A 26412-nucleotide genomic window follows, 5' to 3' on the forward strand; every position below is an offset into this window, starting at 1 on the left:
AGAGTTTATTGGAACCGAAGAATGAACGTTTTGCGGTGCTGCAAATGCTTGCATTTGATGCGGTACTTGGATTGTTTTGCCACGAGTTCACGGCATGCAATGCGCGAAAGTCACGTGGTCTGTCAATCTCTATTGACTGTCAGAGAGTAATTTATATTTATCTAAGAATTTGTCTAATCGTTTATTAAACAGGTTTTCTAGGATTTTGGAGAATTGTGGTAGTAAAGAAACAGGCCTGTAATTTGTGAAGTGGCGTCTATCCCCAGTTTTATACAGCGGCACAACTTTAGCTATTTTCATTTTGTTTGGAACTTTTCCCGTCTGAAATGATAAGTTGCAAATATATGTTAGAGGTCCTACAATTCCTTCAATGACCTTCTTGACGATTTTCATGTCAATATCATTACAATCAGTAGATGTTTTATATTTACACATGTGTACAATGTCAATTATTTATTTTTCCTCCACTGATGTGAGGAACATTGAGTTAGGGTTCCTATCAATCAGGTTTTCACTACAGTCTACTGATGGCAGTGACTCAGGAATTTGTTCTGCCAGTTTTGGTCCAATATTTACAAAATAATGATTAAAGCTGTTGACCTTATCAGCAGTGTTTTCCATAATATTGCCATTGTCGATAAAGTATTGAGGATAACTTTGTTGTCCAGAATTATTTTTAATGATACCGTTTAAAACATCCCATATTCCCTTCATATTATGTTTATTGTTGTTCAATATTTTACTATAATACTCCTTTCTACATATACGTATAATATTGGTCAACTTATTTTTGTATTTTTTATATTTATTTTCAGCATCTTTTGTTCTTTGTTTTAGGAATTCCCTATAGAGTGTATTTTTCTTTTTACATGCATTTTGTAAACCCTTAGTGATCCATGGTCTATCTGAATATTTGTGCTTTCTGTTGTATTCTATTGTTGGACAGTTTTTATCGTACAATTCCATGAATATTCTTAGAAATATGCCATATGCAATATCAATATCAGTTTCTTTGTACATATTGTCCCAGTACTGATTTAATAGATCGTTCTTAAGTGCATTCATAGTTTCTTCTGTCCTTACACGTCTGTATCTCAGTTGTTTTTCATGCTGATTTTTCATAAACTGCAAAAACTGGTAGGTGATCACTGATGTCATTAATTAATATTCCGCTCACAATGTTGTTTTCCATATTGTTAGTGAAAATATTGTCAAGTAAGGTGGCACAATGAAGAAAAGAAGAAGAAAGAAGAAAGTGTGTACTTTATTGTACTTTATTGAGCCCCGTGGGGAAATTGCTCTCTGCATTTAACCCATTCACTTAGTGAAGCAGTGGGCAGCCATTGGGCGCCCGGGGAGCAGTGTGTAGGGACGGTACCTTGCTCAGGGGTACCTCAGGGTAGCTGTTAAGGGGAATCGAACCCCCGACCTTCCGATCATGGGGCAACCACTCTACCTACTGAGCTATCCCTGTGGTGTAATTCTGCTAGGCCTGGTTATTTTAGGATGTAAACTCAAACTGTACATAGGGTTTAGGAATTCGTCGGTCATTTTATGCTTTTTCGGATTCAACAGGTCAATATTAAAATCACCACAGATAAACATAACTTTGATTTGTTTTAGAGAATATTTCCTCTATGAAGTCATTAAATACTTGAATACTAGAGCCAGGTGTTCTATATATACAGCTAATTATTACATTTTTCTCAGCTGTTCGATCAGCTGTTCGTAACACTTCCCACATTGAAAAAGACGTCAGCCCGAACTATCGCAGGTCCGCCATTTCCTGCCCGAAACTGGAAGTGACGTCATCTTCGCGGAAAATGTAGTTTTTTTACTTGTAGGCTTTAAAAACCTATACTGGTGTTTTTATAAGTCATGTTTGACTTCTTTGAATAGTTTCTGGGATGCTTAGAACTCAAATTGCACTGCTGGAAATAGTTTATTTTGATGCACATGCTGTTTTCTTTGCAAACTGGCATTATAGGATTGTTTTTTTGTTTTTCCTGCAGTATATAAAAATTGGTGTATCTCCAAAATAAAACTATGAAGACACTCAATAAATTTCCTGTTGTTGTAAACTATTTTTTGCAACTTTTTTGTATTTAAAGTTTTGAGGGATAAACCTCTTAAATTTCTCCAAGTAGAAATATATGTAAAAAAAACCAAAAACGATTTTCAATTTTTTTGTAGTTTATTGCACTTTTTTGCAATTAATGTAGTTACTATGGACTTAATGCATACATATTATTAAAATATGGGCTATAACAGTTGTATTGACGTATAGCAACTTGAAATGCTCCCACAAATGGCACTACAACATGTAAAAAAATAATATAAGCTCTGGCGGACTTGGTTCTATAGTAGGTCTTAAAGGGTTAAATAAATATCGTCAAATAATCGAGATCTCAACTTCAGTGAAAATAATAGTGATTATCATTTTTGCCATAATCGAGCAGCCCTACTTCTCGGCGTTCTGGATGCGGAGAGCCTTAACTTCCTCGACCAGGTCCAGGACGGCTTTCTGCTGCAGTTTGACAGCAGAAATCTCCTCTGTCATAAACTCCAGCGACTTCTTAATATCCTCGGCTGACAGAACTTTTTTCGGGCCCATGCTGAGAGACGCTCTTGTAGCGGGGGTTCACAAATAACTTAGTGCTTCTCTTTAGATGAGCCAGGACAATAAACTAAAACACAAACGCAATCAAGCGGGAACTGTGTGGCTTTTTCTTCTTCTTTGGAGATTATTACTGGTGATATGGTTTGTTGTATTGTGTTCAACAAATATTTTCATACTTTTTCACACTGTTCTGGTTGCCTGCGACACCTTGTTACAAGTGCTAGAACCTGTTTACTGAATCAGGTGCGTGCGTAGAAGGAGGAAGTGCATTTACCTATCTTGCTGGATATCCAGTTACGGAAGCAACACATTAACAAGAGAATTCTGAGTAAAACCAAAGTTACTTTCCCTAGTAACTAGTTACTTTGAAAGTAACGAGTAACTTGAAGTAACTGAGTTACTTTTAATAGAAGTAACTAGTAATGTAACTAAGTTACTAATTTAAAGTAACTTACCCAACACTGGAACAAGAGTAAAACAGTATGCCGAGCACACCAACCTTATCTCTGATATTAACATCGGCTCCTTTGGCCAGCAGCAGGTGGACCAGCTCCTTGTGCTTGTACTCGATGGCCCAGGTGATGGGAGTCCACCCTCCATCATCCTGTGCACACATACGCAGAAAATGTCACACCAAGATTCCCCATAACGCATGACTATTAGGGGCAGTTAGTGAATCGCACCGTGTTTTTACCTGACAATTGATGTATTTGGATGCCTTGGAGAGCAGATGATGAATTACATTGTAATGCCCCAGTTTAGCTGCCAGATGCAGACAAGTGAAGCCCGTGATATCCTGGGATGACAACATGATTCACACTGAACAACACTGCATTGCTGCCAACACTGTCAAAGCCCAGAAGAAAGAGAACTTTACTGATTTCTGGACCTTGTGAGTCAAACAGGACAATAGACAAAAAATGATGAAGCAAAGTGCATCAAGCAGCTCAGAAATGTTCTCTACCTGCTCCTGCTCCACTGTTTATGCCTTACAGCTGGTGAGCGTATTTATTTTTCATATAGTAGTTTCAGAAACTTGCTTAATGGGGGTCTCTCGCATATTTGTTGCTTCAATGCTAATTCTTTTCTTGGCCACAATTACATAACCAATTCTCTGCATAAATAAAATAACAAATCACAACAGAGCAGATTCTGAAAATACTCAGAACACTTTGCATATCCTATTTTCGCTAACCCATAACAAATCAAACTATGTGTGTAGATCAAAACAATACACTTTTTTATTCTAGTGTAGTAATGCTGCCATCATATCATCACACCAGGAAAACCAGTGGATTATTATTCATTACTCAGTAATGACAATTTTCACACTGCAAAGCTATCGAGTAGGTTGACTCAGACACTCTAGTTCTGGTCTCTAATGTGTATGATTGACACATGTGACCTGTTGAGATGTTTGTGGGGATTGAGGCGCCTGTGAAGGGATCTGAAAACTGGATTATCGATGGCAGACAGCAGAAAGATGGTCGCTCACAGTGGACATAAATGAAGCCATTTATGTCCACTGTGAGTGACTATCTTTGAACAGAGGCGGTGGTTTACGACACCAAATGTCTGCCATCTATAATCTAGTTTTGAGATCCCTTCCCAGACACCTTAACACCCACTCACATCCTCAGGAAATCACATGATAGGGTGGGGCTAGGTTTCACAATGAGCTCACCTGAAACCTTGGCTGATTGTTACCTACACCCATTTTCACACCTTTACTCATGTGATTAGGTGGAGGATCATTAGGGGGTCCTTTTATCCCTCTTGGGGGGGCACTCCCACAGGGTTTAAATCTGGGACTCTCCACCATTTGACCCCAGAACTGAAGAAGCTTCTCTGATGAGAGGTGAAACATCTTCAAGCAACTTAAAAAAGTTCAGATGCTTTTCCTTCCAAGCTCCTTAGACCCTCTTAAGGGACAACCCACACTAGGGTCTAAATACCTGGGACTGTCTACCTTTTGGTTTTAAAACTGAAGAAGCTTCTTGGATGAGGTAAAACATCTTCACAAAATTCAAAGAGGTCCAGTTGCTTTCTTCCCAGCTCCTTAGACTACAACGACCTGGATGGCTGAGAACCTACACAGACAAAATTGTAGGCAGATTTTCTGCAAAATTGTACCTGGGTTAGCTGCTGCCTGAACCTCTCAATGCTAGTTGCGACCAGTTTCCCGTGCGAGACAAAACTCACGTTCAATCCTCCCCATCAATAAACTGATCTTCTGAATTGTGTAAAGCTAGAAACTGTACAGCTACCAGGTTGCCCATGTAGTGAAAATAAAATATATTTTTTGCTTTACTGTATTGGTTGTTTTCAGGTCCCTGAATCTCTTAAACTATACGATAATCTTAGATTCTTGTAATCTAATGCCTTTGTCATGTTTTAGGGGTTGTTTTCTTTTGTTCGCCTGGACCCCCCCTTTAACCTGACTTGTTAATAAGCAGTTGAAAAAAATGAATATGATTCTAAAAACAGAACCTCAGGTTCTGAAGGTCCTAAGAAGTGGCAGCAGATGACAGAGAGTGGAATCAGACTGAGTGATGGATGACACAGAATCTGAGTAAAGCATACACCAGGCTGATAGGAGACGCTAACGGTGCCCAAGATGGGGACTGACCCACCCACCTTGTGGCTGACGGACGCTCCGGCTCGAAGAAGATACTTCACCGTGTCCAGGTGGTTGTTTTCACAGGCTGCCATCAGTGGTGTTCTCTGGTCCTCATCAAACATGTCCAGGTTAGCTCCAGCCTGTGTGTGCACCAAGGTTGTTATTGTTAACGAAAACTAATGAAATAACGAAAACTAGAAGTGAAAAAACATTTTCGTTAACGGAAATAAAAATAAAAACAAAAAAAGGAAAACTAACTAAAACTGTAATGAGTGTTCACAAAACTAACTAAAATTAACTGAATTTATAGTAAAAATGTGTCTAGTTTTCATTGATGTGTGCGTGTCATACAATAGTCAAGGGTAAAAATGAAGTTTAGTTTACAGATTTTTTTCTTGCTGTCTCATTATGCCAGCAGGTGGCAGTACGTTAGTTGAGTCGTCTGTGTTGCTGCTCCGTCCACTCGCAGAATCATGTCAGGAAAAGTCAGGAGAAAGCGCCGGAGTCCAATTTGGGATTACTTTGAATATGACTGTGTTTTGGATAAAGCAAGTGTCTTGTAGTGGAAAGAGACAAATTATGAGGGACATTTCTAAAGGGGAAAAAAATCCCACAAACCTTAAAGTGCTCTTGAAAAGCTCACATAAGAAGGCTAACCTAGCTTACCTTGAGAAGGTAAGGGAGCACACTCAACCCTCATCCCCAGAAAACAGAAGCTAACCCCAGGCAAGGCAGCGTGATGCATCCCGAGACAACAGGACTGGGATATCTACATAACCATGTGAGTCAATTGCCTTCAAAAAGTTTATCAATTCACTTGAACCAAAATTACGAACACCCGGTGCTGCAAGAGTTAATAGTCTCATTGGGGCCAAGATATACATTTTATAGTTGCCTGGTATCAATGGTTGTTCATCTGCCCTAATTTATTTATTTATTTAAAGAACCCATAGGTGGGAATGTGAGTTGTCTGTCTCTGCGTGTTAGCCCTGCGACAGACAGGCGACCTGTCCAGGGTGCAGGGTATGGTAGCTGGAATAGCAACATACCCAAGGATAAGCAGAAGAGCATGACTGATATGATGAAACTGGGATTTTGTTGCACTTAATTATTGCAAACACAACTAAAACTATAACTGAAACTAATCAAAACTAAACTGAAACTAAGGATTTTCAAAAAAATAAAAACTAAACTAAACTAGCAAACAATTGGTAAAAACTAATTAAAACTGATATAAAATTGAAAATCTGAAGTCAAAACTAAATAAAAATAAAAACTAATGAAAATTGCAAAACTATTAAAACCCTGATGTGTTTTTTTTGTTTGTTTGTTTTTTAATTTGTAAAGAATAATTTCCACCAGAGACTAAACTGGGAATCCTTGACTCACACATACTGTACTGTACAAAATTTAAGATGATATCTTATTGCTCAATTACTTTATATTTTGATAGGAAAATGGGACCTAGGTGAAGCAATGTGCACAAACATACATAAATAGAGTACATACTGAAAAAATAGAGTTTGTACCGTAGTAGTAAGCTTTAAAGTCAGTATTCAGTATGACTACACCTTCCACCTGTGAGCCAAGACGGGCATGTTAACTCATACAGAGAAACCATGAACAACAAACAGAGCAGACAAAAACAAATGACAATGCTTTCATATGATCATATGGGGAGGAAAAAAGTGGAGTGATGTAGAAGTACTAGTGCATTATCGGAAATCTCCCAAAAGTGAACGCCAAACTAAGGTCACCTCAATCAGTCCCAACTAAAAGCGGAGAGGGAGTCTCACTTCTGAATTTAAACTGGGAGTTGGTCCAGCCTTGAAGTAATAAATGCATGAACCAGTTTTTTCAGTACCACTCTGAGAAAGGATGTTGGAATTTTAATAATACTGGACAGATAAACAAATGCAAATGCAATAACAACAGCTGATCAAGCTTAAACGTGCTGCTGTTGTTCAGCCGCTGGTTTCCTCTTTCTGGTGCAAAATGGGCCAAAAGCAAACTAGAGACACGGACTCGCGACAGAAAAGTCAATCAGCTGATCGTTAAGCAGTTTCATGATTGAAGTAGCAGCAGGAGAGGCAGTCGCTTGTTAAGCTTAATGCAGGAATGCTTTACAAACATTCAGAGATGGACTTACACACTTGCTTTACTTCTCTCAGGATAACTTTGTCGGAGATGAAATGCCGGGTTGCTAGCGAAGCTCCAAATGCTATCCAGACCACCGACAGGTCCCGCATGCCACAGCCGCTCTATCACGTGATGCATACTGCTCCGACGTGCTAACGTTCTGAGGTGAGTTACGGCGTGTTGCAAGTTTTGTGAGGTGCTTTCGTGATATTTAATGGATCGGATTACATTTTTTATTTTTCTCCGATATCCGATCCAGTAATTTAGGTCAGTATCGGACCGATACCGATACGTAATATCGGATCGGTCCATCTCTACTTTTGACATCCCGGTGAGTCACACTGTGGAGAAGAAGGGGACCAGCACGGTAGCGATACGCACAACGGGGTATGAAAAGTCTTCTTTTACTGTTGTGCTTGGCTGCCATGCTAATGGACAGAAACTGCCGCCTATGGTGATTTTTAAGCGAAAGACTTTGCCTAAAGAGAAGTTTCCAGCAGGAATCATCATTAAGGCAAATGAAAAGGGCTGGATGGATGAGGAAATGATGAAAGAGTGGCTGAGGGAGGTGTATGTAAGGAGACCAGGTGGTTTTTTCCACGCATCACCATCGCTCTTAATCTGTGACTCTATGCGTGCCCATCTCACAGCCGATGTGAAAAAACTAGTGAAACAAATTAACTGTGAGCTTGCTGTCATTCCGGGAGGCCTGACAAAGGAACTCCAACTGCTGGACATCGGTGTGAACCGCCCGTTCAAAGTAAGGCTGCGAGCGGCCTGGGAGTGATGGATGACCGATGGAGACCACAGTTTCACCAAGAGTGGAAGGCAGCGCCGGGCGAGTTACGCCACAATTTGCCAATGGATTGTAGATGCTTGGGCTAACATGTCTGCTGGCACTGTTGTTCGAGCTTTCGCAAAAGCTGGCATCATTTCCGAGGAGCCGCACGGCACGGAAAGTGACTCTGACAGTGAAGAAAGTGAACCTGGCATGTTTGATGGAGATTTAGCGCAGCTGTTCAATTCAGACACAGAGGATGAGGACTTCGATGGGTTTGATTGATGATAAAAATGTGAGTACCAAACTTTGTTTTGCTCCTGCTTTATTTTTAAATATGCACACTTGTATGCTTGTGTGTTGTTGATGATGACGATTACTGGTAATAAAAATGTGAGTAAGGTACCAAACTCAGGTTTGCTCCCGCTTTATTTTTAAATACGCATACGGTACTTGTATGCGCCCTATGATCCAGTGCGCCTTATGTGTGTGTTAAATACAGTAATGGCACACATAACTGAGACTGCGCCTTTTAGTACAGTGCGTCTTATGGTCGTGAAAATACGGTAGATGCACCTGAGGTATCACCTTGTCTTGAGTAATCGCATTTACAACTTGGGTGTCCAAAAAGCATGTCTCCAATACGTCTTATCAAACAGTCTGCAGTGAAGCTAATATCATCTCACCTGGACCAGCATGTGACAGATCTCCTGGTGACCTTCAGCAGCTGCTGCATAAAGGGGGGTGCATTTGTTTTGGCCCTCCATCAAAAAGTTGGGGTCCTTCCCATCAACTGTAACACACAAATTTTGGTCTTACACAGCCGCCAAGAAGTAGATCCAGAGTTGATGTTGCTAAAGCCAATTTTCTTCTGAGAACATATGTGAGCTACCTAGAAGCTGGATGACCTTCTGGAGGTCTCCCTGCTTTGCAGAAATGTACAGCTGCCTTGTGGGGTACTTGACCTTCTTTGGTTTGAGGCTGAAAAGAATACAGCTTATTCATTTATCTCAAAGTGTAAACTTTGATACCCACACTGATGTCACTCTTATATTTCATGGGTAACCTTACTTCTCATCATCCAGTGCCAACAGAATGCTCTCCAGTGACTCTTTGGGAAGTCTTTCTGTAGTGTTCACAGCCTCATCCTTTAACCTGCAGAGAAAAAAAACAAGTAGTAAGCTTGATTTATCGTTTAATAGTTCCTTTCATCCAGGAAGTTAGTCTTTACTTTTCATCTGTGAGGAGAAGAGATGTCATGGCCACAAGCAGCACTATGTTACCTGCTTGGGCTCTCATCTCTGCCTCTCTGCGGCTCACTGCTCTTTTTAGCTCTGAGCCCCTGTATTCGTAACATGTTTGGGACTGAAGCCGGCATAGCCACCGCAGATGCAGCTGGAAGCAATGACTCAGGATTCAATCTAGGGACAGAGGGTGACAGATCAGCCTTGGGGACTGTGACCTCCTTTGCCCCACAGGCATCCTCTCCACAGTGGGGGCAAAACTTTCGGTCCTTCAGGATGGAGGCGCAGTCACGGTGAAAGCGGTGGGAGATGCTGCCATAGGGCCTGCACTCCATGAAGGTGCCCTATGGGATAAAAGTTAAGAAGAACAGCAGTGAAACATTCAACATGTTTCAGATTGAAACGTTTCTAAATGGCCTGTATTTGTATGGCGCTTTACTAGTCCCCAAGGACCCCAAAGCGCTTTACATACTCAGTCATCCACCCATTCACACACACATTCATACACTGGTGATGGCAAGCTACATGTAGCCACAGCCACCCTGGGGCGCACTGACAGAGGTGAGGCTGCCGAACACTGGCGCCACCGGGCCCTCTGACCACCACCAGTAGGCAACGGGTGAAGTGTCTTGCCCAAGGACACAATGACCAAGACTGTCCAAGCCGGGGCTCGAACTGGCAACCTTCCGATTACAAGGCGAACTCCCAACTCTTGAGCCACGATCGCCACATCTTTCACTTGTCAAGCCACATATACACTCAAAGCGATTACTAATATTTTGTGTTAATTTGTGTTGATTTGAAGACAGGAACCTTCCTGGAAGAGAGGTCAGACATCTGTAAATGAGTCTCTTGGAGGAATGCGACATCCCCTTTAAATGTGTAAAGTAAATACACAGAATATCCGGAAAGTATTCCGAGCGCATCACTGTTCCACATGCTGTCATGTTAGAGTCTTATTCCAAAATGGATTAAAGTCAATTTTTCTACATACAATAATGACAAAATGAAAAACAGTGATACTGTGCAAATGTCCTTTGCACAATATCACCTGCAGGCTGCTGAGTTTGCATCTTTTGCTGTGAAGTACAGCCAGACTTTAGACCTCTTTGCCTTGGGCATTTTTAATCTGTAGCTCTGCTCTAAAAGAATGTACGTGGGCCCGCCTACTATCCTTGTGAAGGTTAAATGATTGGCTAGAATCCAAAGTGTATGACATCTCAGGGGAAAAAAAAAAAAGTACCGAAATGTGCGCTGCTTTTCGGTCTGGTTACTACCGTTTATGTCAGAACCGGTGCCATTACCGGTACCCATCCGTACTTGGCACATGTGCAGGTGAAGGCAAAGGGAAGATATGCTTCACCATATTTTCTAGTCTTTGGCTTAGAATGAAGTTGGTTTGGAAACATATTCAGTGATGCTTCATCTCCTGCTATGCGTTTGTGTGGGCGCCCCGTGCTAGCAGTGTCCAAGCATTTTTTTGTTTTTTTTCTCCCCTTTTCATACCGCGCCCCCCTGCAATGGCTCTACGCCCCCCCCTGGGGGGCAGGCCCCACACTTTGGGAAGCTCTGGTATATAGTATGTATAGTAAATATACTATATACTAATAGAGTATGTGAAAATGAAAAATGTTTTTAAAAGTGAAATATAGAGGTAAAATCAAAAGTAGTCAAAAACAGCCAAAAATGTCCTGCAGTATATTTGAGCATGTACTGCAGTAAATTAATAATCTCAGGACTTTGTGTGCTTTGTCTGCTCACCGTCCTACAGAAGAGTCCACATCCAGGGCAGCACTGGTGCTTAACCATACCGGCTCGGTGATCCTCGCACAACACCAGCAGATGGACAGTGTTGGAGGGGCGCATCATTTCCTGTTTCATCACTCGCCTGTGACAGCGATTTAGCTGAGCGGAGACACACAGACACAAAAAATGAATACCACACTGATGCAGCATTAATGCAAACAAGGTTATTGTCACGCTGAATGACAGGACAAGTTCAGCCAAGCTTTAGCTCTCACGCTGATGGTCTTGCTTTTAATTTTAGAATACTTTGTTATACAAAAGTGGCTTCAGAACAAGCTCAAATCATCACCTCTCCATCACTGTGCTAGGTTTTTGACAAATGTGGCACTGTGTATTAAGGCTAAACATCTGCACTTTGATCTCAACTCTCCAAAAGACATTGATTCAGAAATTGTGTGTTTTGTTCAGATGCATCTTAGCAAAGCCAAGCTGTGATGTCATGACCTTTTAAGAGAAAATAGCATTTAAAAACCTTTCCTATCAAGCCATTTTTTAATTTTACTGTGATAAACTTTAACATTTAACATGCTGAGGCCTATAGAGTCTGAGATGTAACTTGTGGACTTTCTGTTTTAGCTGTCAGACAGATTTCTCTGACCGCTGCAGTCTTCCATTGTGGTGAATTTACTGGGAGATTCACTCATGGAAAGACATTCTCTCTGTTGAATGATACGAGTTTATATTATTTGGAAATGGCCTTAAAACTCGTTTCAGACTGATGGGCAGCAGCAATTGCTTCTTTAAGACCATTACTAATTTTTCTGATAACACAGCTGAATGCTCCAGCCTTACCAAAACCTCTGCTTTTATAGAGGTGCCCACACTTACTAATGGTCATCTAATCAAGTATATTTGATTAGCAGCACTACTTAATCTCTTAATTCCTATCGAAGCAGAAAGGCTGTACTTAGTTTTGCCATACACTAATTGGCTAACCCTAAATTTTAGCTAAATAAAAAGTCATGTATTGTTTATCTGAAGATGTGTTTACAAATAAAATTTATTTCATATAGTTTACTGTGAAGCTTTTTTCTCCAGGGGCAATGAGACCATGAATGTCTTTGTTATTCTAGTTGATCTTTACCGTTCCATCTGCACTCTCCATGGCCATGCAGGTCTGATCCAACGCAGAGAGGCCTCCTCTGCTGTTAGGTGTCTCCATGCGACAGCAGCATAGCGGCAATTCCTCAGCCAAGTCTGTTTCTGCCACTTCAGAATATGCTGCCAGACCTACACACAAAATCCTGTTATTCTAATACAGATCACAGCAAGCCTGTGAACTCTAAAACTGAGCATTGTAGAAAGAAAAGAGGAGCTGTGATGACTTCAGGTTAGAGGTAATCCAGTTATCCTTCAGTAAGTTCATCTTACCTGCTGATACGGATGGTGAGAGAAGCTCCTGCTGAGCTTTCAGGTCCAGGCAGTCCAAAGCCAGCTCTGTGTATTCTACATGGCTCCCTTGTCCTGACTCCATCTCCTCCACGTGCGATTCCCTCCTGACAGCTGTCGTTGCTCCAGCCTGTACAGTTACAGGAGGACTCACTGGTTTCTCAACAACTGCAGTTTGGTTCTTCTCCATTCTGACTTTAGGCTCCTCTTTCTAAAACACAGAAAAATAATAAAAAATTGATAAAGACAGGAATAACATTTTCTGACAATTTACGTCTAGTCATTTGAAAAAAGGCTAGTCCAAACTGGAAGTAGTCTGCAGGAACAAGTCCATGAAGACAACACTTGCCAACCTCAAAGTCCAGTGGGCACGTCTCAAATTAAGCTTCTCAACTTCTAGGTCAAGTGATTACCAGTGAGAGCAAAGTATTGACATTATGACTGACATGTATGATAACAAATTGAAGCGAACGAGTGACCAGTAACTACAAAGCAATTTGCAACAAGCAAACAGAATTCTGTGTAGACATCCTTTCATAGCAAAAGTTCTGAAACAGTTGAACAAGAAAACCACATCGTGACAGTGACAAATGAAAAATGCCAATGTCCCACTCAGAATCAGTCTGACAAATAATGAATTAACAACATTTAACCATACAAAAGAACAATGTCTGTAAGTGTATGCAGAACAACAGGGAAACATACAACGCCATGTGATTCAAAGATCTGCACTTGGTATTAACAACTGCGTAATATCTTAGTAGAGTGCCTCTTTTCAACCAAACCCCCAGTCAACGTTTGTGTCAGTGAGCAAATAAATTAATAGACCTGCCTTCTCTGGCTGTTTAACTGCCTTGGCCTTCTTTTTAGGGACCAGGTTGTACATTCCCATCTTCCGCTTTTTCCTCTTCAGACCTAGGAAAGGGACAAAAAGACCAAAAATATTTGACCATAAACATTTTTATTCTGCGAATGTCAAAACTGTGAAATTTTATACTGTCAACTGTATTCGCTTGTCTGCCTTCACACGCACATGAACTTCAGCGACATCTCATTGTTAAACAGAGATGGGCAGTAACGCGTTACTTTTTTAAAGTAACGAGTAAAGTAAGGGATTACTATCGCAAAAACGGTAATTAGATTACCGTTACTTTCTTGTAGGAACGCTGCGTTACTGCGTTACTAAAACCGTGATTTTTTTGCGAGAATGTCTCATGACAATGACGTAAGCGAGTGCGACGTTTGCGACAACAGCTGTGTGCAGATCAACAATGGATAATATATCATGTAGGGGAGATAGTATGAGCGTGCAGCGTTTAAAGCGTGGAAGTACTGACCTTACTTTGAGTTTGATTCCATAAAAAGTGACAAAAACATTAGTGTCCGTTGTGCGTAGGAAGAAAACTTCTTTTTACAGCGAAAAAAAACCCCTAAACAAGCACCGAGTGCGCAACAACGTAATGGGAAATTCACAGAGAAACTCGCGGATTCTTCCACTGACCGCTGCGGCACACCTGCACCAGGGTAAACCTCCGCCTACCCTACTCCTGCTTTACAGGTGAAAATAGAGCAACAGGACCGCTAGTGTTTGATTTTATTTATTTTCTGCTGCGTTTTACTTGCATCTATTTGAAAGACTGAGTGTAAACACAAAAAATATTTTTATTTTATGTGCTGGAATGTACAGAAAATAGGTTTAAATGTTAAACTAATTTCTTCAAGTCAGAGAATGGTGCATATAATTTAATTTTTAGTTGATGCATAAAGTTAAAAGATTAAAACTGATAAAACAAGTTTAAAAAAAAAGAGACTTTTCCATTTGATTACATTTTGTATGATGGATTATGCAGAAAAAGTAGAATTGGGCTGAAAGACCTATCGCTTTATCACCTATTCAGGTTATAAATCGTGTTTTTAAAAAGTAACTAAGTAACTAATTACTTTTGAAACCAAGTAATCAGTAAAGTAACGGGATTACTTTTTTGGGGAAGTAATCAGTAATCAGTTACTGTTTACGTTTTTCAACTAACTTGACCAACACTGTTGTTAAATATGATGGTCAATTCAGTCCATTCAAGTTAGAACTACAAAAAACTTTGGAGAAAATATTTGTATACAAGTTGCTGATGTGAAACTCAAAAATATAGTGGATTAAACTCTCACCGTGGGAACGGTTTTGATTAATGGTGTAAAACCATGCAAATTCCAAACATTTTTAACTTAATACCAGATTATAAATAAAACTTAAGCTCTAAAAAATTTTATGTCTTCTGTAAACAATGACCTACGTTAGCAGGTCAGGAAAAGAATGTTAACTTGTTATTTTCTTTTATATCGCGAGAGTACTCTTGCCCGCGAAGTGTTGTTGTTGCATGTATGTAAAATGGCGTAACGAATAAAGCGCTGGGAATGAGAGTACGACGTCGTGTCTTTTGAGTTAACATTGGTAGCAGCGGATGGTTTCCAATTGCAAAGTACCACCAAAGCTTGATGAAGCCAGGCCATATGAATGCTGGAAGAATGAAGTCAATATCTAGAGACAAGTTACGGAGCTGGATAAACACACACTGCAGAAAACATGTCTGTCACACACACTGCAGAAAAACATGTCTGTCACACACACTGCAGAAAACATGTCTGTCACACAAACTGCAAATGAGCCCTCTACACCCACTGATCATGTCTCTGCAAATGTAAAGTTAAGGGCAGGACAGCTGATCACTTTTACCAACAGAGACAACGGTGTTCAACACACAGCCAGAGTGCTAGGCAGAGCGGGAAAAGCAAAAGGGCAATACAAAAACTGGTACAATGTGCAATATCTTGAGCATGATGGTAGTGAAGGTGAAAAGAAAGCTGTAGACATGTCACTTGTTGATGGTCTTTGCACTGAAGCTGAAAACAGAGATGCAGATGTACTCATAACAAAAGATATTTCCTTTGATTCTGCTAATCTTTTAAATCACGGCTTAAAACATATTTGTTTGAACTTGCTTTTTCTACTAGTTAAATTCTCGCCTCGCTTCTGTGAGTTATTCTATTAATGTGTCTGGTTGTTTTGCATTGTCCTGCGCTGTCAATGTTTTCTATCACTGTGTTTGATGGTACAGCTTTACTCTGCTATAGCTGTGTGCTATAGCTTATTCTTATTAGTGGTCTTTACCTGTGAACATAATCTCACACTTATATGACTCTGACGTTATAGTGCTAATTATTTTATTATTTTATTGTTGCGTTGTCTATGTTCTCTATCACTGTGTATGATGGTACAGTTCTACTTTGCTATAGCTGTGTGCTATAGATTATTCCTATCAGTGGTTTTTACCTGTGAACATAATCCCACACTTATATGACTCCGATGTTTTAGTGTAAATCATTTTATTGTTTTATTGTTTTATGTAAAGCACTTTGGCATGCCCCTGGCTTTTAATGTGCTCTATAAATAAAGATTGTTGTTGTTGTTGTTGTTGTAAGCAGCAGGAGATTGAGAGCTGGCGAAGTAATGGTGTGTTTGATGAAGTGAAAGACCTGGGTCAGAAATCTGTGTCTACCAGATGGGTCTGTACACTCAAAGAAACTGCTAATGGTGTTGTCCCAAAGGCTCGACTTGTGGCACGGGGGTTTGAAGAGGTAAATACTAAAGAACTACAGAAAGACTCTCCAACATGTGTGTCTGAGTCCCTCAGACTGGTGCTAGCTGTGATATGTCAAAACAAGTGGAGAGTAAATTCAATGGACATTAAATCTGCCTTATTGCAGGGAATGGAACTGTCAAGAGACATTTATCTTCGTCCCCCACCTGAAGCTGGCAAGGACAATGTTCTATGGAAACTGAAAAAGTGTGTTTATGGACTTGCATGCTTCACTTTATTGGTATAATAAGGTCAAAGACATTATGTTCAAAACTGGTGGTAAAATATCACAGGTTGATCCTGCAGTGTTCTATTGGCAGAATGAACAATCTGAGATTACAGGAGTGCTTGCATGTCACATTGATGATTTCCTTTGGGCTGGTTCAAGTCACTTTGCAACTCATAACATTCCTGTACTGAAATCTACCTTCCTTGTGGGCCGTGAAGAACATGACAGCTTTTCTTATGTTGGTATGGACATTTGTACAGTTAATGATGTAATAGAGGTGCATCAACAACTTTACATTGACAACCTACAACCGGTTCAGTTACAAGCAGCACGGGCTGTACAGAGGGATGCTTCCTTAAGTGAAACGGAATGTGAGCAACTCAGGTCAAAAAAAAATGTGGCCTGATGAACAAGGCCTGATGTTATGTTTGACACATGTAGCCTTGGATCTAATATCAAAGATGCAACTGTACAGTCTATTCATGAAAGAAAGCTGCAGAGATCGTCAACTCCTTCATTCATGAAGTGACCAGGGCTCGCAAAATTTCAAAATCCCTGGTAGCCCTTCAGGCAGGGACTCTTCAGTTTTTGGTAGCCCAAAATAAATTTAAGTAGCCCGAATAAAAAAAGAGAGCAATTTTTTGACTGATGTTTTGTTTCCTGTTTTGTTTCCTTTACAATATGATACATAAAAGTATAATATTGTAACAGAAACAAAAAATTAATCAAAAAAATTACAACATTGTATAAAAATTGCAATCATCAACTCAAATACTTGGTTCTAATTGAACAGAAATTTCTATGAACTTGTAAGAACTGTGTAGAACATGAATCCGTCTGTGTCAGATCCTGAATTTGAAATTTCCACTGAAGTCACGGGTAAGAAACAAGTGGAACCAAGATCTAGGCCATTTGCTTTTTGAAGTTTGCAAAGACTGCTAAATTTTGCCAGTGGTAGTTCACTCTTTGCAACATAGTACGCTGTTCTAAACAGAATTTTCAGGTTTATTTTTAGTATGTTATTTGCAATTGGTGTTTGTTCTGGGAAAGATATTGCAGACTGAGCAATAATGCATTTCTTGCATTTCTCATGGGTTCTAATGGGGGCCTTTCTTAAAATTACTGGTCCCAGTAACAAAGGCGCTTGTCAACTCAGAAATCGAGGGAAAACCAACAACACACCCGGCAGAACATTATGTTATTTACACGGGTGCACATAAGTGGTCCGCATGTGCGCATTCGCTGTCAAAATAAAAGACGCGCACCAGATAAGAAGTTGCAACGCACGTTTGCGTCCATATAAAAGGCAGTGTTTTTGTCCGCTAGAGTGGGATTTTCACGGCACATTCTGCACCACATCTCTGTGCGTTCATCATTTGTTTGAAGCCAGCTCACCTCCTGCAACCACTTTTCCGAGAATACGTGCTTCTTTTGTGGTTCGGACTCCTTCTGACATTTCCTTTGCGGTGGAGGAACACCAAAGTAATTGCTTAAAGGAGCTTGCTTCTTCGACATCTTTATGAGTTCTAAACAAATGTCTGTCCTCCTCCAGAAAATCTTATGTACGCAAACACGCGTTGCAACTTCTTATCTTGTCCGCATTTTTTATTTTGACAGCGAATGCGCACCTGCGGACCACTCATCTGCACCCCTGGTTATTATTTAGCTCGTCATAATGCAGCCACAAAAATTCTTTTGTACATGAAACCATAAAGCTGCACTTTATTTTTGCTTTATAGTCTGATTTGTCATAACTTTTCCGTTTTGTGGTAAGCTTTTCTTTGGCTGTCACTTCTTCACCCTGACCTGTCTTATTTAGCTCAGCAGAACTAAAATATATATCCTGCTGCTTTTACACATGCACTCACATAACGCTCAGCGATTCTCTGCGCGATCAACCTCTCACATGTTTAAGCTTGCTGCGGGAGATTTCACTCGTCATGTTTGCATAGTAAGCTAACGATTGATAAGACGATGTCAGAGGAATTGCTGCGCAAATTATCGTGACTCACCAATCAGTACTGTCGCTCTCTATACACAGTTCGTGCGATTGCAAAGTGAAAGCAAAAAACAAGCGCAAATTCAAACGCGATTTCAATATGTCACATATTTACAGTGGCTCATCGATGCCAATGACATAATTACCCAGCTACATTTCCGAAAGAATGCAAAAGCATTGACATATTTTTTTTCTTCCTATGATAGCCCGACGGGCAGGGCAGAGATAGATTTTGGTAGCCCGACTGGAAAAATCGCTAGCCTCGGGACGTCGGGCTAGCGATTATGCGAGCCCTGAGTGAACAAAGTTATCCGTAAACTTAAGGCAGAGAAAGTGACTCTTAAGTTTCAGCACTTGGGTGAGGATCTGGCATTGGTTGTTTTCAGTGATGCTTCATCATTTGGCAACCTTCCTGATGGCAGTATTCAAAGAGGGGCATTAATTGTCCTTATGGGTAAAGGAGGAAAGTTTTGTCCTCTCTTCTGGCACTTTAAAAAAAATCAGGCGTGTGGTTAGAAGTATACTGGCAGGAGAAACTCTTGCCATGTCAGATGGAATAGACAGTGCTGTCTTCCTGGCAACACTTTTTTCTGAGCTTACAACTGGTAACACTAGTCTGAACGCTTTTCCTTTGATCTGTGTGACTGACAATCATTCCACCGACTGGGAAACACTCTGTGAGCCTCACGCCGAGGACATCAATGGGCTTACTGAGTGTATCACAGACTACATAACTTTCTGCACCGACTCCATTGTTCCAGCTCAGACTGTTCATTGTTACCCAAATAACAAGCCGTGGGTGACTAAGGACATCAAAGCCCTCCTCAACAACAAGAAGAGGGCTTTCAGAGGGGGCAACAAAGAGGAGGTGAGGAAGGTCCAGGTGTTACTAAAGGACAAGATCAGAGAGGCTAAGGACAATTACAGGAGGAAGCTGGAGTGGAAACTCCAGCAGAACAGCATGAGAGAGGTGTGGAGGGGCATGAAGACCATCACTGGATTCAGGCCAACCAACAGCAGGGGAGCTGAGGGAGGTGAGAATAGAGCCAACGAGTTGAATCTGTTTTTCAATAGATTCGACACCACAGTGTCTGCTCCCACCCCCACAACCTCACCTGCAGTCAGCCTGGAATCCAGAGCCACACCACTGTGCCAGCCTCTCTCTTCACATGTTGCCTCCTGTGAGATTCCTGACACCCCTCCCCCACCCATCACCTTCACTCAATACCAGGTTGAGATGCAAATGAGGAGACTTCACTCAGGCAAGTCTGCTGGACCAGACGGAGTGAGTCCCCTTGTCCTCAAGGCCTGTGCCCCCCAGCTGTGTGGAGTCTTTCATAAACTGTTTATGCTGAGTCTGAGTCTGCAGAGGGTCCCGGTGATGTGGAAGACATCATGCCTCGTCCCTGTACCAAAGACGCCTCGTCCCAGTGGCCCCCAGGATTACAGGCCCGTGGCACTGACCTCCCACATCATGAAGACCCTGGAAAGGCTCATCCTGGACCAGCTGCGACCCATAGTAAGACCACATCTGGATGCCCTTCAGTTCGCTTATCAGCCTCGTCTCGGAACAGAGGACGCCATCATCTACCTGCTCAATCGTGTCTACACCCATCTGGACCAGCCGGCGAGCACTGTGAGGGTCATGTTTTTTGACTTTTCCAGTGCTTTCAACACCATCAGGCCGACCCTCCTGGGTGATAAGTTAGCAGCGATGCAGGTGGATGCTTCTCTGGTGTCCTGGATTGTTGATTACCTGACAGGAAGACCACAATATGTACGTCTCCCACAGTGTGTGTCTGACAAGGTGATTAGCAACACAGGGGCACCACAGGGGACTGTCCTCTCCCCCTTCCTCTTCACCCTCTACACCACAGACTTCAGCCACTGCACAGAGACCTGCCATCTTCAGAAGTTTTCTGATGACTCTGCGGTGGTTGGATGCATCAGCAGGGATGATGAGACAGAGTACCGGGCTGTGGTCGACTCCTTTGTCACGTGGTGTGAGCAGAATCATCTGCAGCTCAACGTGGCAAAGACCAAGGAACTGATCGTGGACTTCAGGAAGACCAGGAAACACTTGACCCCTGTTTCAATCCAGGGGGTCAGTGTTGACATTGTGGAGGACTATAAATACCTTGGAGTACACATTGACAATAAACTGGACTGGGCTAAAAACACCACAGCACTTTACAGGAAGGGCCAGAGTCGTCTCTATTTTTTGAGGCGACTGAGGTCCTTCAACATCTGCCAGAAAATGCTGAGGATTTTCTATGAGTCTGTGGTGGCCAGTGCGATCCTCTATGCTGTTGCATGCTGGGGGAGCAGGCTGAGGGTCGCAGATGCCAACAGACTTAATAAACTGATCCGTAAGGCCAGCAATGTTGTGGGGATGGAGCTGGACTCCCTCAAGGTGGTGTCGGAGAGGCGGATGCTGTCCAAGATAAAGACAATGTTGGATAACACCTCCCACCCACTCCATGACATGTTGGTCAGTCACAGGAGCTCGTTCAGTGAGAGACTGAGATTACCGAAAAGCACCACTGAACGACACAGGAAATCATTCCTGCCTGTGGCCATCTCCCTGTACAACGCATCCACTTAACACACTGTTTGCTGCTACAACTACACATGTTTCTTTTCCAAATATTTATTTATAAGTGACTTATGTATGTATGTATGTATGTATGTATGTATATATATGTATATATTGTACTATTCTTAGTTAGTGTATTGTCTGTCTTGTCTTAATGTTGGTTTAAAATGGAGCACTGTAACAAAAAATAATTTCCCCCAGGGATCAATAAAGTATTCTGATTCTGATTCTGATTCTGATGTCTGATGCACTCAAGTCTACTAAGCAGGTTACAGAGAAGAGACTGAGGCTAGAAATGAGCAGCATTAAAGAGCTCATACAAGCCAAGAAAATCAGACAGGTTTGTTGGTCAGACTCAAAATCTCAACTTGCTGATTGTCTGACAAAAAAGGGAGTTTCACCTTTAACCCTTCTAAAGGCGCTAGATGAAGGACTCTGGATACTGTAATCGTTTGTTTACAAAGTTGTCTTTGCATTAAAATGCACCATTGTTTATTGTGTGCAATGATAGTATGCTTTAAGTAAAGCAAAGCACTTTTGAAAAGTTTTTTTTTGTTTATATAAATATATACATATATGTATACAAATGTTTACAGGGGTGTGTTTATACTTTTATTTTTTTAAAAGAAAGAGGGAGATTGTTAACTTGTTATTTTCTGTTATATCGCGAGAGTACTGTTGACCGCGAAGTGTTGTTGTTGTATGTATGTAAAATGGCGTAACGAATAAAGCGCTGGGAATGAAAGTTCAACGTCGTGTCTTTTGAGTTAACAAAGAAATTCTATCAATACGGGTATATAGGCTTAAATGATTTGCCTTTTTAAAAATATTTGGAGCATGATTACTGACTGCACAGTATCAATTTACACCTGTTTACTAAATGCCTCACACAGGCAACTGCAAAACAAGAACAGAAAACAATTTTTAGTTAAAATTTAAGAACTACCTATCTTAAAGCCTTTAACATTATTTGTCTTTTCCACTTGTTCCCAGCAAAAAATCTGTTAAGTATGTAAGTAGTTCAGATGAAGTAAAGGTAGGGAACGGACACAGATATAGAGAATTCCTGTATTCTTACTCAGATGCAAACTGCTGTTTGGACACATTTCTAAACATAGCTCCTTTGATATATATGCACAGATTTCTTCTTCACCTACTCCTTTAAACAGTAAACGTGGCATGCACTTTGATGCATACTTGTTACTTATGATGCCATCTGTCTGCAGCAAACTGGAATCAATAAAAGATTTCATAAAAATTTAAGTTTCCAAAGGAATGGATGGACTAACCAGCCTGAGGTTTGACTGAAGTGGAGACGGTCTTCTTTCCTTTGCCTTTGGGGCTGTGATGAAGCTCCATGTTGAACAGCGGTCCAGACTTCACTGAGTCTCTCACAGCCAACTTTGACATCTTCAAGCTGGCACCCTTTGAAGACGATGAGAATGTCATGTTATCAAGTTTATATGTGCATTATATAAACACAGGATATTCTAAATACTGCCTGATAACATTTCAAAGTAAATCTGTTTACCTTGTCAGTAGACGGACTTGCTTGCACTTTTTTTCCTGGCGTCACCTGTGATGAGCCTGAACTGTGAGCCTGTCTTTCTGAGTTCCCAGCAGCAGTAGGTCTTTCTCTGAAGAGTGGAGTGGTCACACATCCAGCAGTGCCCAGAAAAAAGCTGACAGGAGAGCCCAGAGGATTCCCACTTGCTGTCCGTTTGCTGTGAAAAGCTGCATTGGCTATGGGTGAGCTGTGAAAGGGAGTTATCAATACTTTGGGCCTTTGACTGCTCAGTGACACTTGTCCTTTGACACCCACAGGTGTTCTAGAAGCAGGACTTGAAGGTTGTCTGCTGGGAGAAGGACCCTCATCGGCTGCGCTGTGATCCATTGCTGTGCTGTGCAAAATAATCACATGTAGTACTGTCATCTGGGGTCCGTTCTTCGTACCTCGCTTACTACATCCAAGATCAAATGACACATCCAAGATCAAATCATCGCGCTAACTTTGAGCTCGCTGACAAATTAAACTAGTAAGTAATTTAATAATAATAATGGATTGGATTTATATAGCGCTTTTCAAGGCACCCAAAGCGCTTTACAATGCCACTATTCATTCACTCTCACATTCACACACTGGTGGAGGCAGCTACGGTTGTAGCCACAGCTGCCCTGGGGCAGACTGACAGAAGCCAGGCTGCCATATCGCGCCATCGGCCCCTCTGGCCAACACCAGTAGGCGGTAGGGTAAATTTATTATATTACACCATATTATAATATATTATATTACATTATATCCTCTTTCACATTAGAGCCACAACAGGACCCACTAGAACATGGGAACAAGTAAAAGTGAAATATAAGAATAGTCTACAGAATGGTAATATTTATCACTTATATTGCTTTTAGTCTCTTGAAAAGAGACCCTGAAATAATCTGTTTGTTTGTTTGTTTGTTTATAACAGCAACCAAGAAAAGGGCAGAGCAAAAAAAGACAGGTGGTGGTCCTGCACCCCCTCGTCAACAAGTTGGTTAAGTAAATAATACCCTCACAGGAAAATCGATATCTCTCTATGAGCACTGAGCTAAAGGATCCTGTCTATCCCGCAATATACGCTGAATTCTGAAAACTCTCCTTATCAATCTTGCACCTTCCGCAATGGGTGGCTCGCGTATACAGACTTCCCAAATCCACCTTCGCTTTTATAGCCGTGGTCTCTCATCTTGCTTACATGAAGTAATTTACTATTACTACTCTAAAATATGAATTACATCTGAAATAATCAAATACATGAAATAGAATGATTAATAGTACATTTCCCCTTTTTTAGGAAATGACCTGTATGTATCTTTATGAAATCAATAAAAGAATCAAATACTGCATTATCTTTAGTTACTTTGATAATATTTATTTATGGTAAAACAGTGGTAAAATATCGCTGTTGCTTTCGTATAAATGAAGCGGACATACCTGAGTGGCCGCGATCTAATCTTGTTTACACAAAGCAAGCCTGCTCCCGAGCAGGTTTACGCTTACGGATCTGTTGCTATGACAGCAAGTCCCGGATGAGCTTCGGGGAACCGAACGATCCAGGATCACGCGAAATCGTCAACAATCAAATCCAGCTAACTTACTTAGCGAGGTACGAAGAACGGACCCCAGGTTAGACTTTATTCATCAACAGACTACATGAAAGGTTCCTTATGCATGTAGTGACCTTACCAAAAGGCCTTCTGAGCTTGTTGTAAACTCACTACATAAATAAAGCTAAAGAGAATTAAATTGTACTGTTGTTTTTAGCGCTCCTTTTCGAGGTTACACTGCTATGCAGTTTGAGACATCTGATCTTAAGACTAACTAAAAGCAGTGCAAATACCCTTCAACATAGAGGGTAATGGAGATTGCAGCAAAAACACAATTATCACATGTTTGCATGTCAATGAACTTTGACCCGAAGGGGTCTGGCCATTCATTTTTGTCATGTCACGTGACACACCACACAGTATACATATTTCACGTCGCCTATTTGCGTGTTTCGCTTAGGACTGAATTCTAACAACTTTTATATACACAGAAGTTCGAAAGCAGCAGTAAAGAAAGAATACGAATATTTGTTGTCAGTTTGTGCCCCTTTTTTTGGTTTCCAATAGCAGCTCAGCGGTAACAGAGCTAACCACCGTTTATCCTAAAAGTAAACTTAGCGGGTACTTTCGAAAACTACTGAATGTTATTCAAAGGCACTTTCTATCGTATCGGGGTTGTTTGGAGACTCCCAAAAGACCTTTTCAAACAATCCAATCCATGCAAAATACGTTTTTGAAATGCCATTTCCCATGTTATTCTTGCGGCAGATGGGCTGCCATCTTTATTTTCATTCGGAAGCAAAAGCCTAAGTTAGGAAACGAAATCAAATATTTGTAATCCTTTCGTGGACGAATTCTTTTTAGTCGTGATCGCTACAGGAGTCTTTGAGGAATCTCCAGATACCACAAAACAACTCGGAGTGTCTGAAAAACCACCCTTCACGCTTTTCAAGTATTACATGTTCTTTAGCGCCTTTAGAGAAGTCAACAGTTAGCTCTGTGACCAGAAAGTATGCTAATACATTAGAAACACAAACTGGGTTAAAGATGCAAGAAAGGCCGTGCAAAGCTCGCTTCCGTAGAGAAGCATTGCAAGCCACGAGTGATAACGGGCAACCGGAGGTTGTAGCGCTAAAAGCCAAAACAAAAAGTTACACCAGCAGAGTTTCATCCTACCTACACTCATCCGCATAGCTGTCCAAACTAAGGTGGGACCGCTGGAACAGGAAGACTACGGTCCTCACTTCCGCCCCACCCGCATGCTCACGTGACGCATTGGGAGCGCTTGCAACTTGCATCCTTGGTGAAATCTTTTTCAAGTGTTGTAGAGTCTCTGCTTTCATTAGCCGAAGACCTCAACTCATTCAGTAGCACTAACCAGACGTATGTATTTATTTCAGCTAAGACGAGCCAGTCTTTAAACTGGCAATACTGCCACTACCCCTGATAAGTCGGTGTTTTCCTGGATAATTACAAAACAATCCCATACTTTATTTCAAATAAAGATTCTGTGTTTTAGTTAAACACTACCTGAAGTTACTTTTTTGTTAGGAAGGATTTGTTCCTTGTTGAGTGCAATCTTAAATTAAGTTCTTTAAAAAGCAAAAAAAAGAAAAGAAAAGCTTATTATAAGATGTCCAACCGTCCTCCTATTTTGCACTAGTTGACTTGTAAAGGCCTATATGACATTTTTTTTATTTCACCATTCATTAACCGCACAGAGAAGGCATCGTTTGAATATGTTAAAATTTTCTTTAAACAAACAGTATCATTAAATTTCTTCCTGACTGGGTCAAGTGTCCTCTTTTTTTGGAAGTCAAAATATGGCCACCCTAGTTTATTATGAAGGCAATATGAGCAGAGATTACAAACATGTTGAGGGATTGGCTGTGTTAGTGTTTGATTCTCTCATTGAACTAATGTCTGTATTTTTATTTTGTTAAATACAAAATGCACTACTGTACTACTTGAACATAAAGTGGCCCTCCAATGAGATGACAGTGCCAGCATTGGCCCAGAGTTCATTTAAGTTTGAGACCCCTGCTTTAGAGTAATTATTCTCAGCTTTTCTGATACATTGTCATCACATGCTGAGTCAAGACACATAGGCATGATTTACATTTCTTTCCTCTTTTGTGCTACCCTGTAACACTTATATCTGATATCAGGCTGCTTTTATGCCTTGTATAATTCGCCACCTTTAATGTACACGAGTTCTCTGTTTACATAAATGGCAATAGCTTACAGGTGTCTTTGGAGCATTATAACTTAGC

General features: G+C 40.9%; 1 protein-coding gene across 3 annotated transcripts in view; it reads right to left on the minus strand.

Moving 5' to 3' along the window:
- Window positions 1–25400, minus strand: part of ehmt1a (euchromatic histone-lysine N-methyltransferase 1a) — a 56581-nt gene extending 31181 nt beyond the window's left edge. The window contains exons 1-14 of one of the 3 annotated variants that reach the window (XM_024804477.2): window positions 25316–25400; window positions 22584–22953; window positions 22342–22477; window positions 13429–13511; window positions 12579–12807; window positions 12292–12437; window positions 11163–11306; window positions 9441–9745; window positions 9229–9312; window positions 9050–9138; window positions 8844–8950; window positions 5258–5380; window positions 3315–3416; window positions 3120–3224 (exon numbers count right to left, since the gene is read on the minus strand). In XM_024804477.2, coding sequence (XP_024660245.2) covers window positions 3120–3224; window positions 3315–3416; window positions 5258–5380; window positions 8844–8950; window positions 9050–9138; window positions 9229–9312; window positions 9441–9745; window positions 11163–11306; window positions 12292–12437; window positions 12579–12807; window positions 13429–13511; window positions 22342–22477; window positions 22584–22946 — 2016 coding nt within the window. In that variant the 5' untranslated portion in view covers window positions 22947–22953; window positions 25316–25400. The remainder of the gene's footprint in view (window positions 1–3119; window positions 3225–3314; window positions 3417–5257; window positions 5381–8843; window positions 8951–9049; window positions 9139–9228; window positions 9313–9440; window positions 9746–11162; window positions 11307–12291; window positions 12438–12578; window positions 12808–13428; window positions 13512–22341; window positions 22478–22583; window positions 22954–25315) is intronic. The other 2 variants (XM_076890696.1, XM_076890697.1) reach the window with 2 other exon arrangements.
- Window positions 25401–26412: the final 1012 nt, after the last annotated feature.

Source organism: Maylandia zebra, linkage group LG12, assembly GCF_041146795.1.
Source record: "Maylandia zebra isolate NMK-2024a linkage group LG12, Mzebra_GT3a, whole genome shotgun sequence".
Taxonomy (NCBI): domain Eukaryota; kingdom Metazoa; phylum Chordata; class Actinopteri; order Cichliformes; family Cichlidae; genus Maylandia; species Maylandia zebra.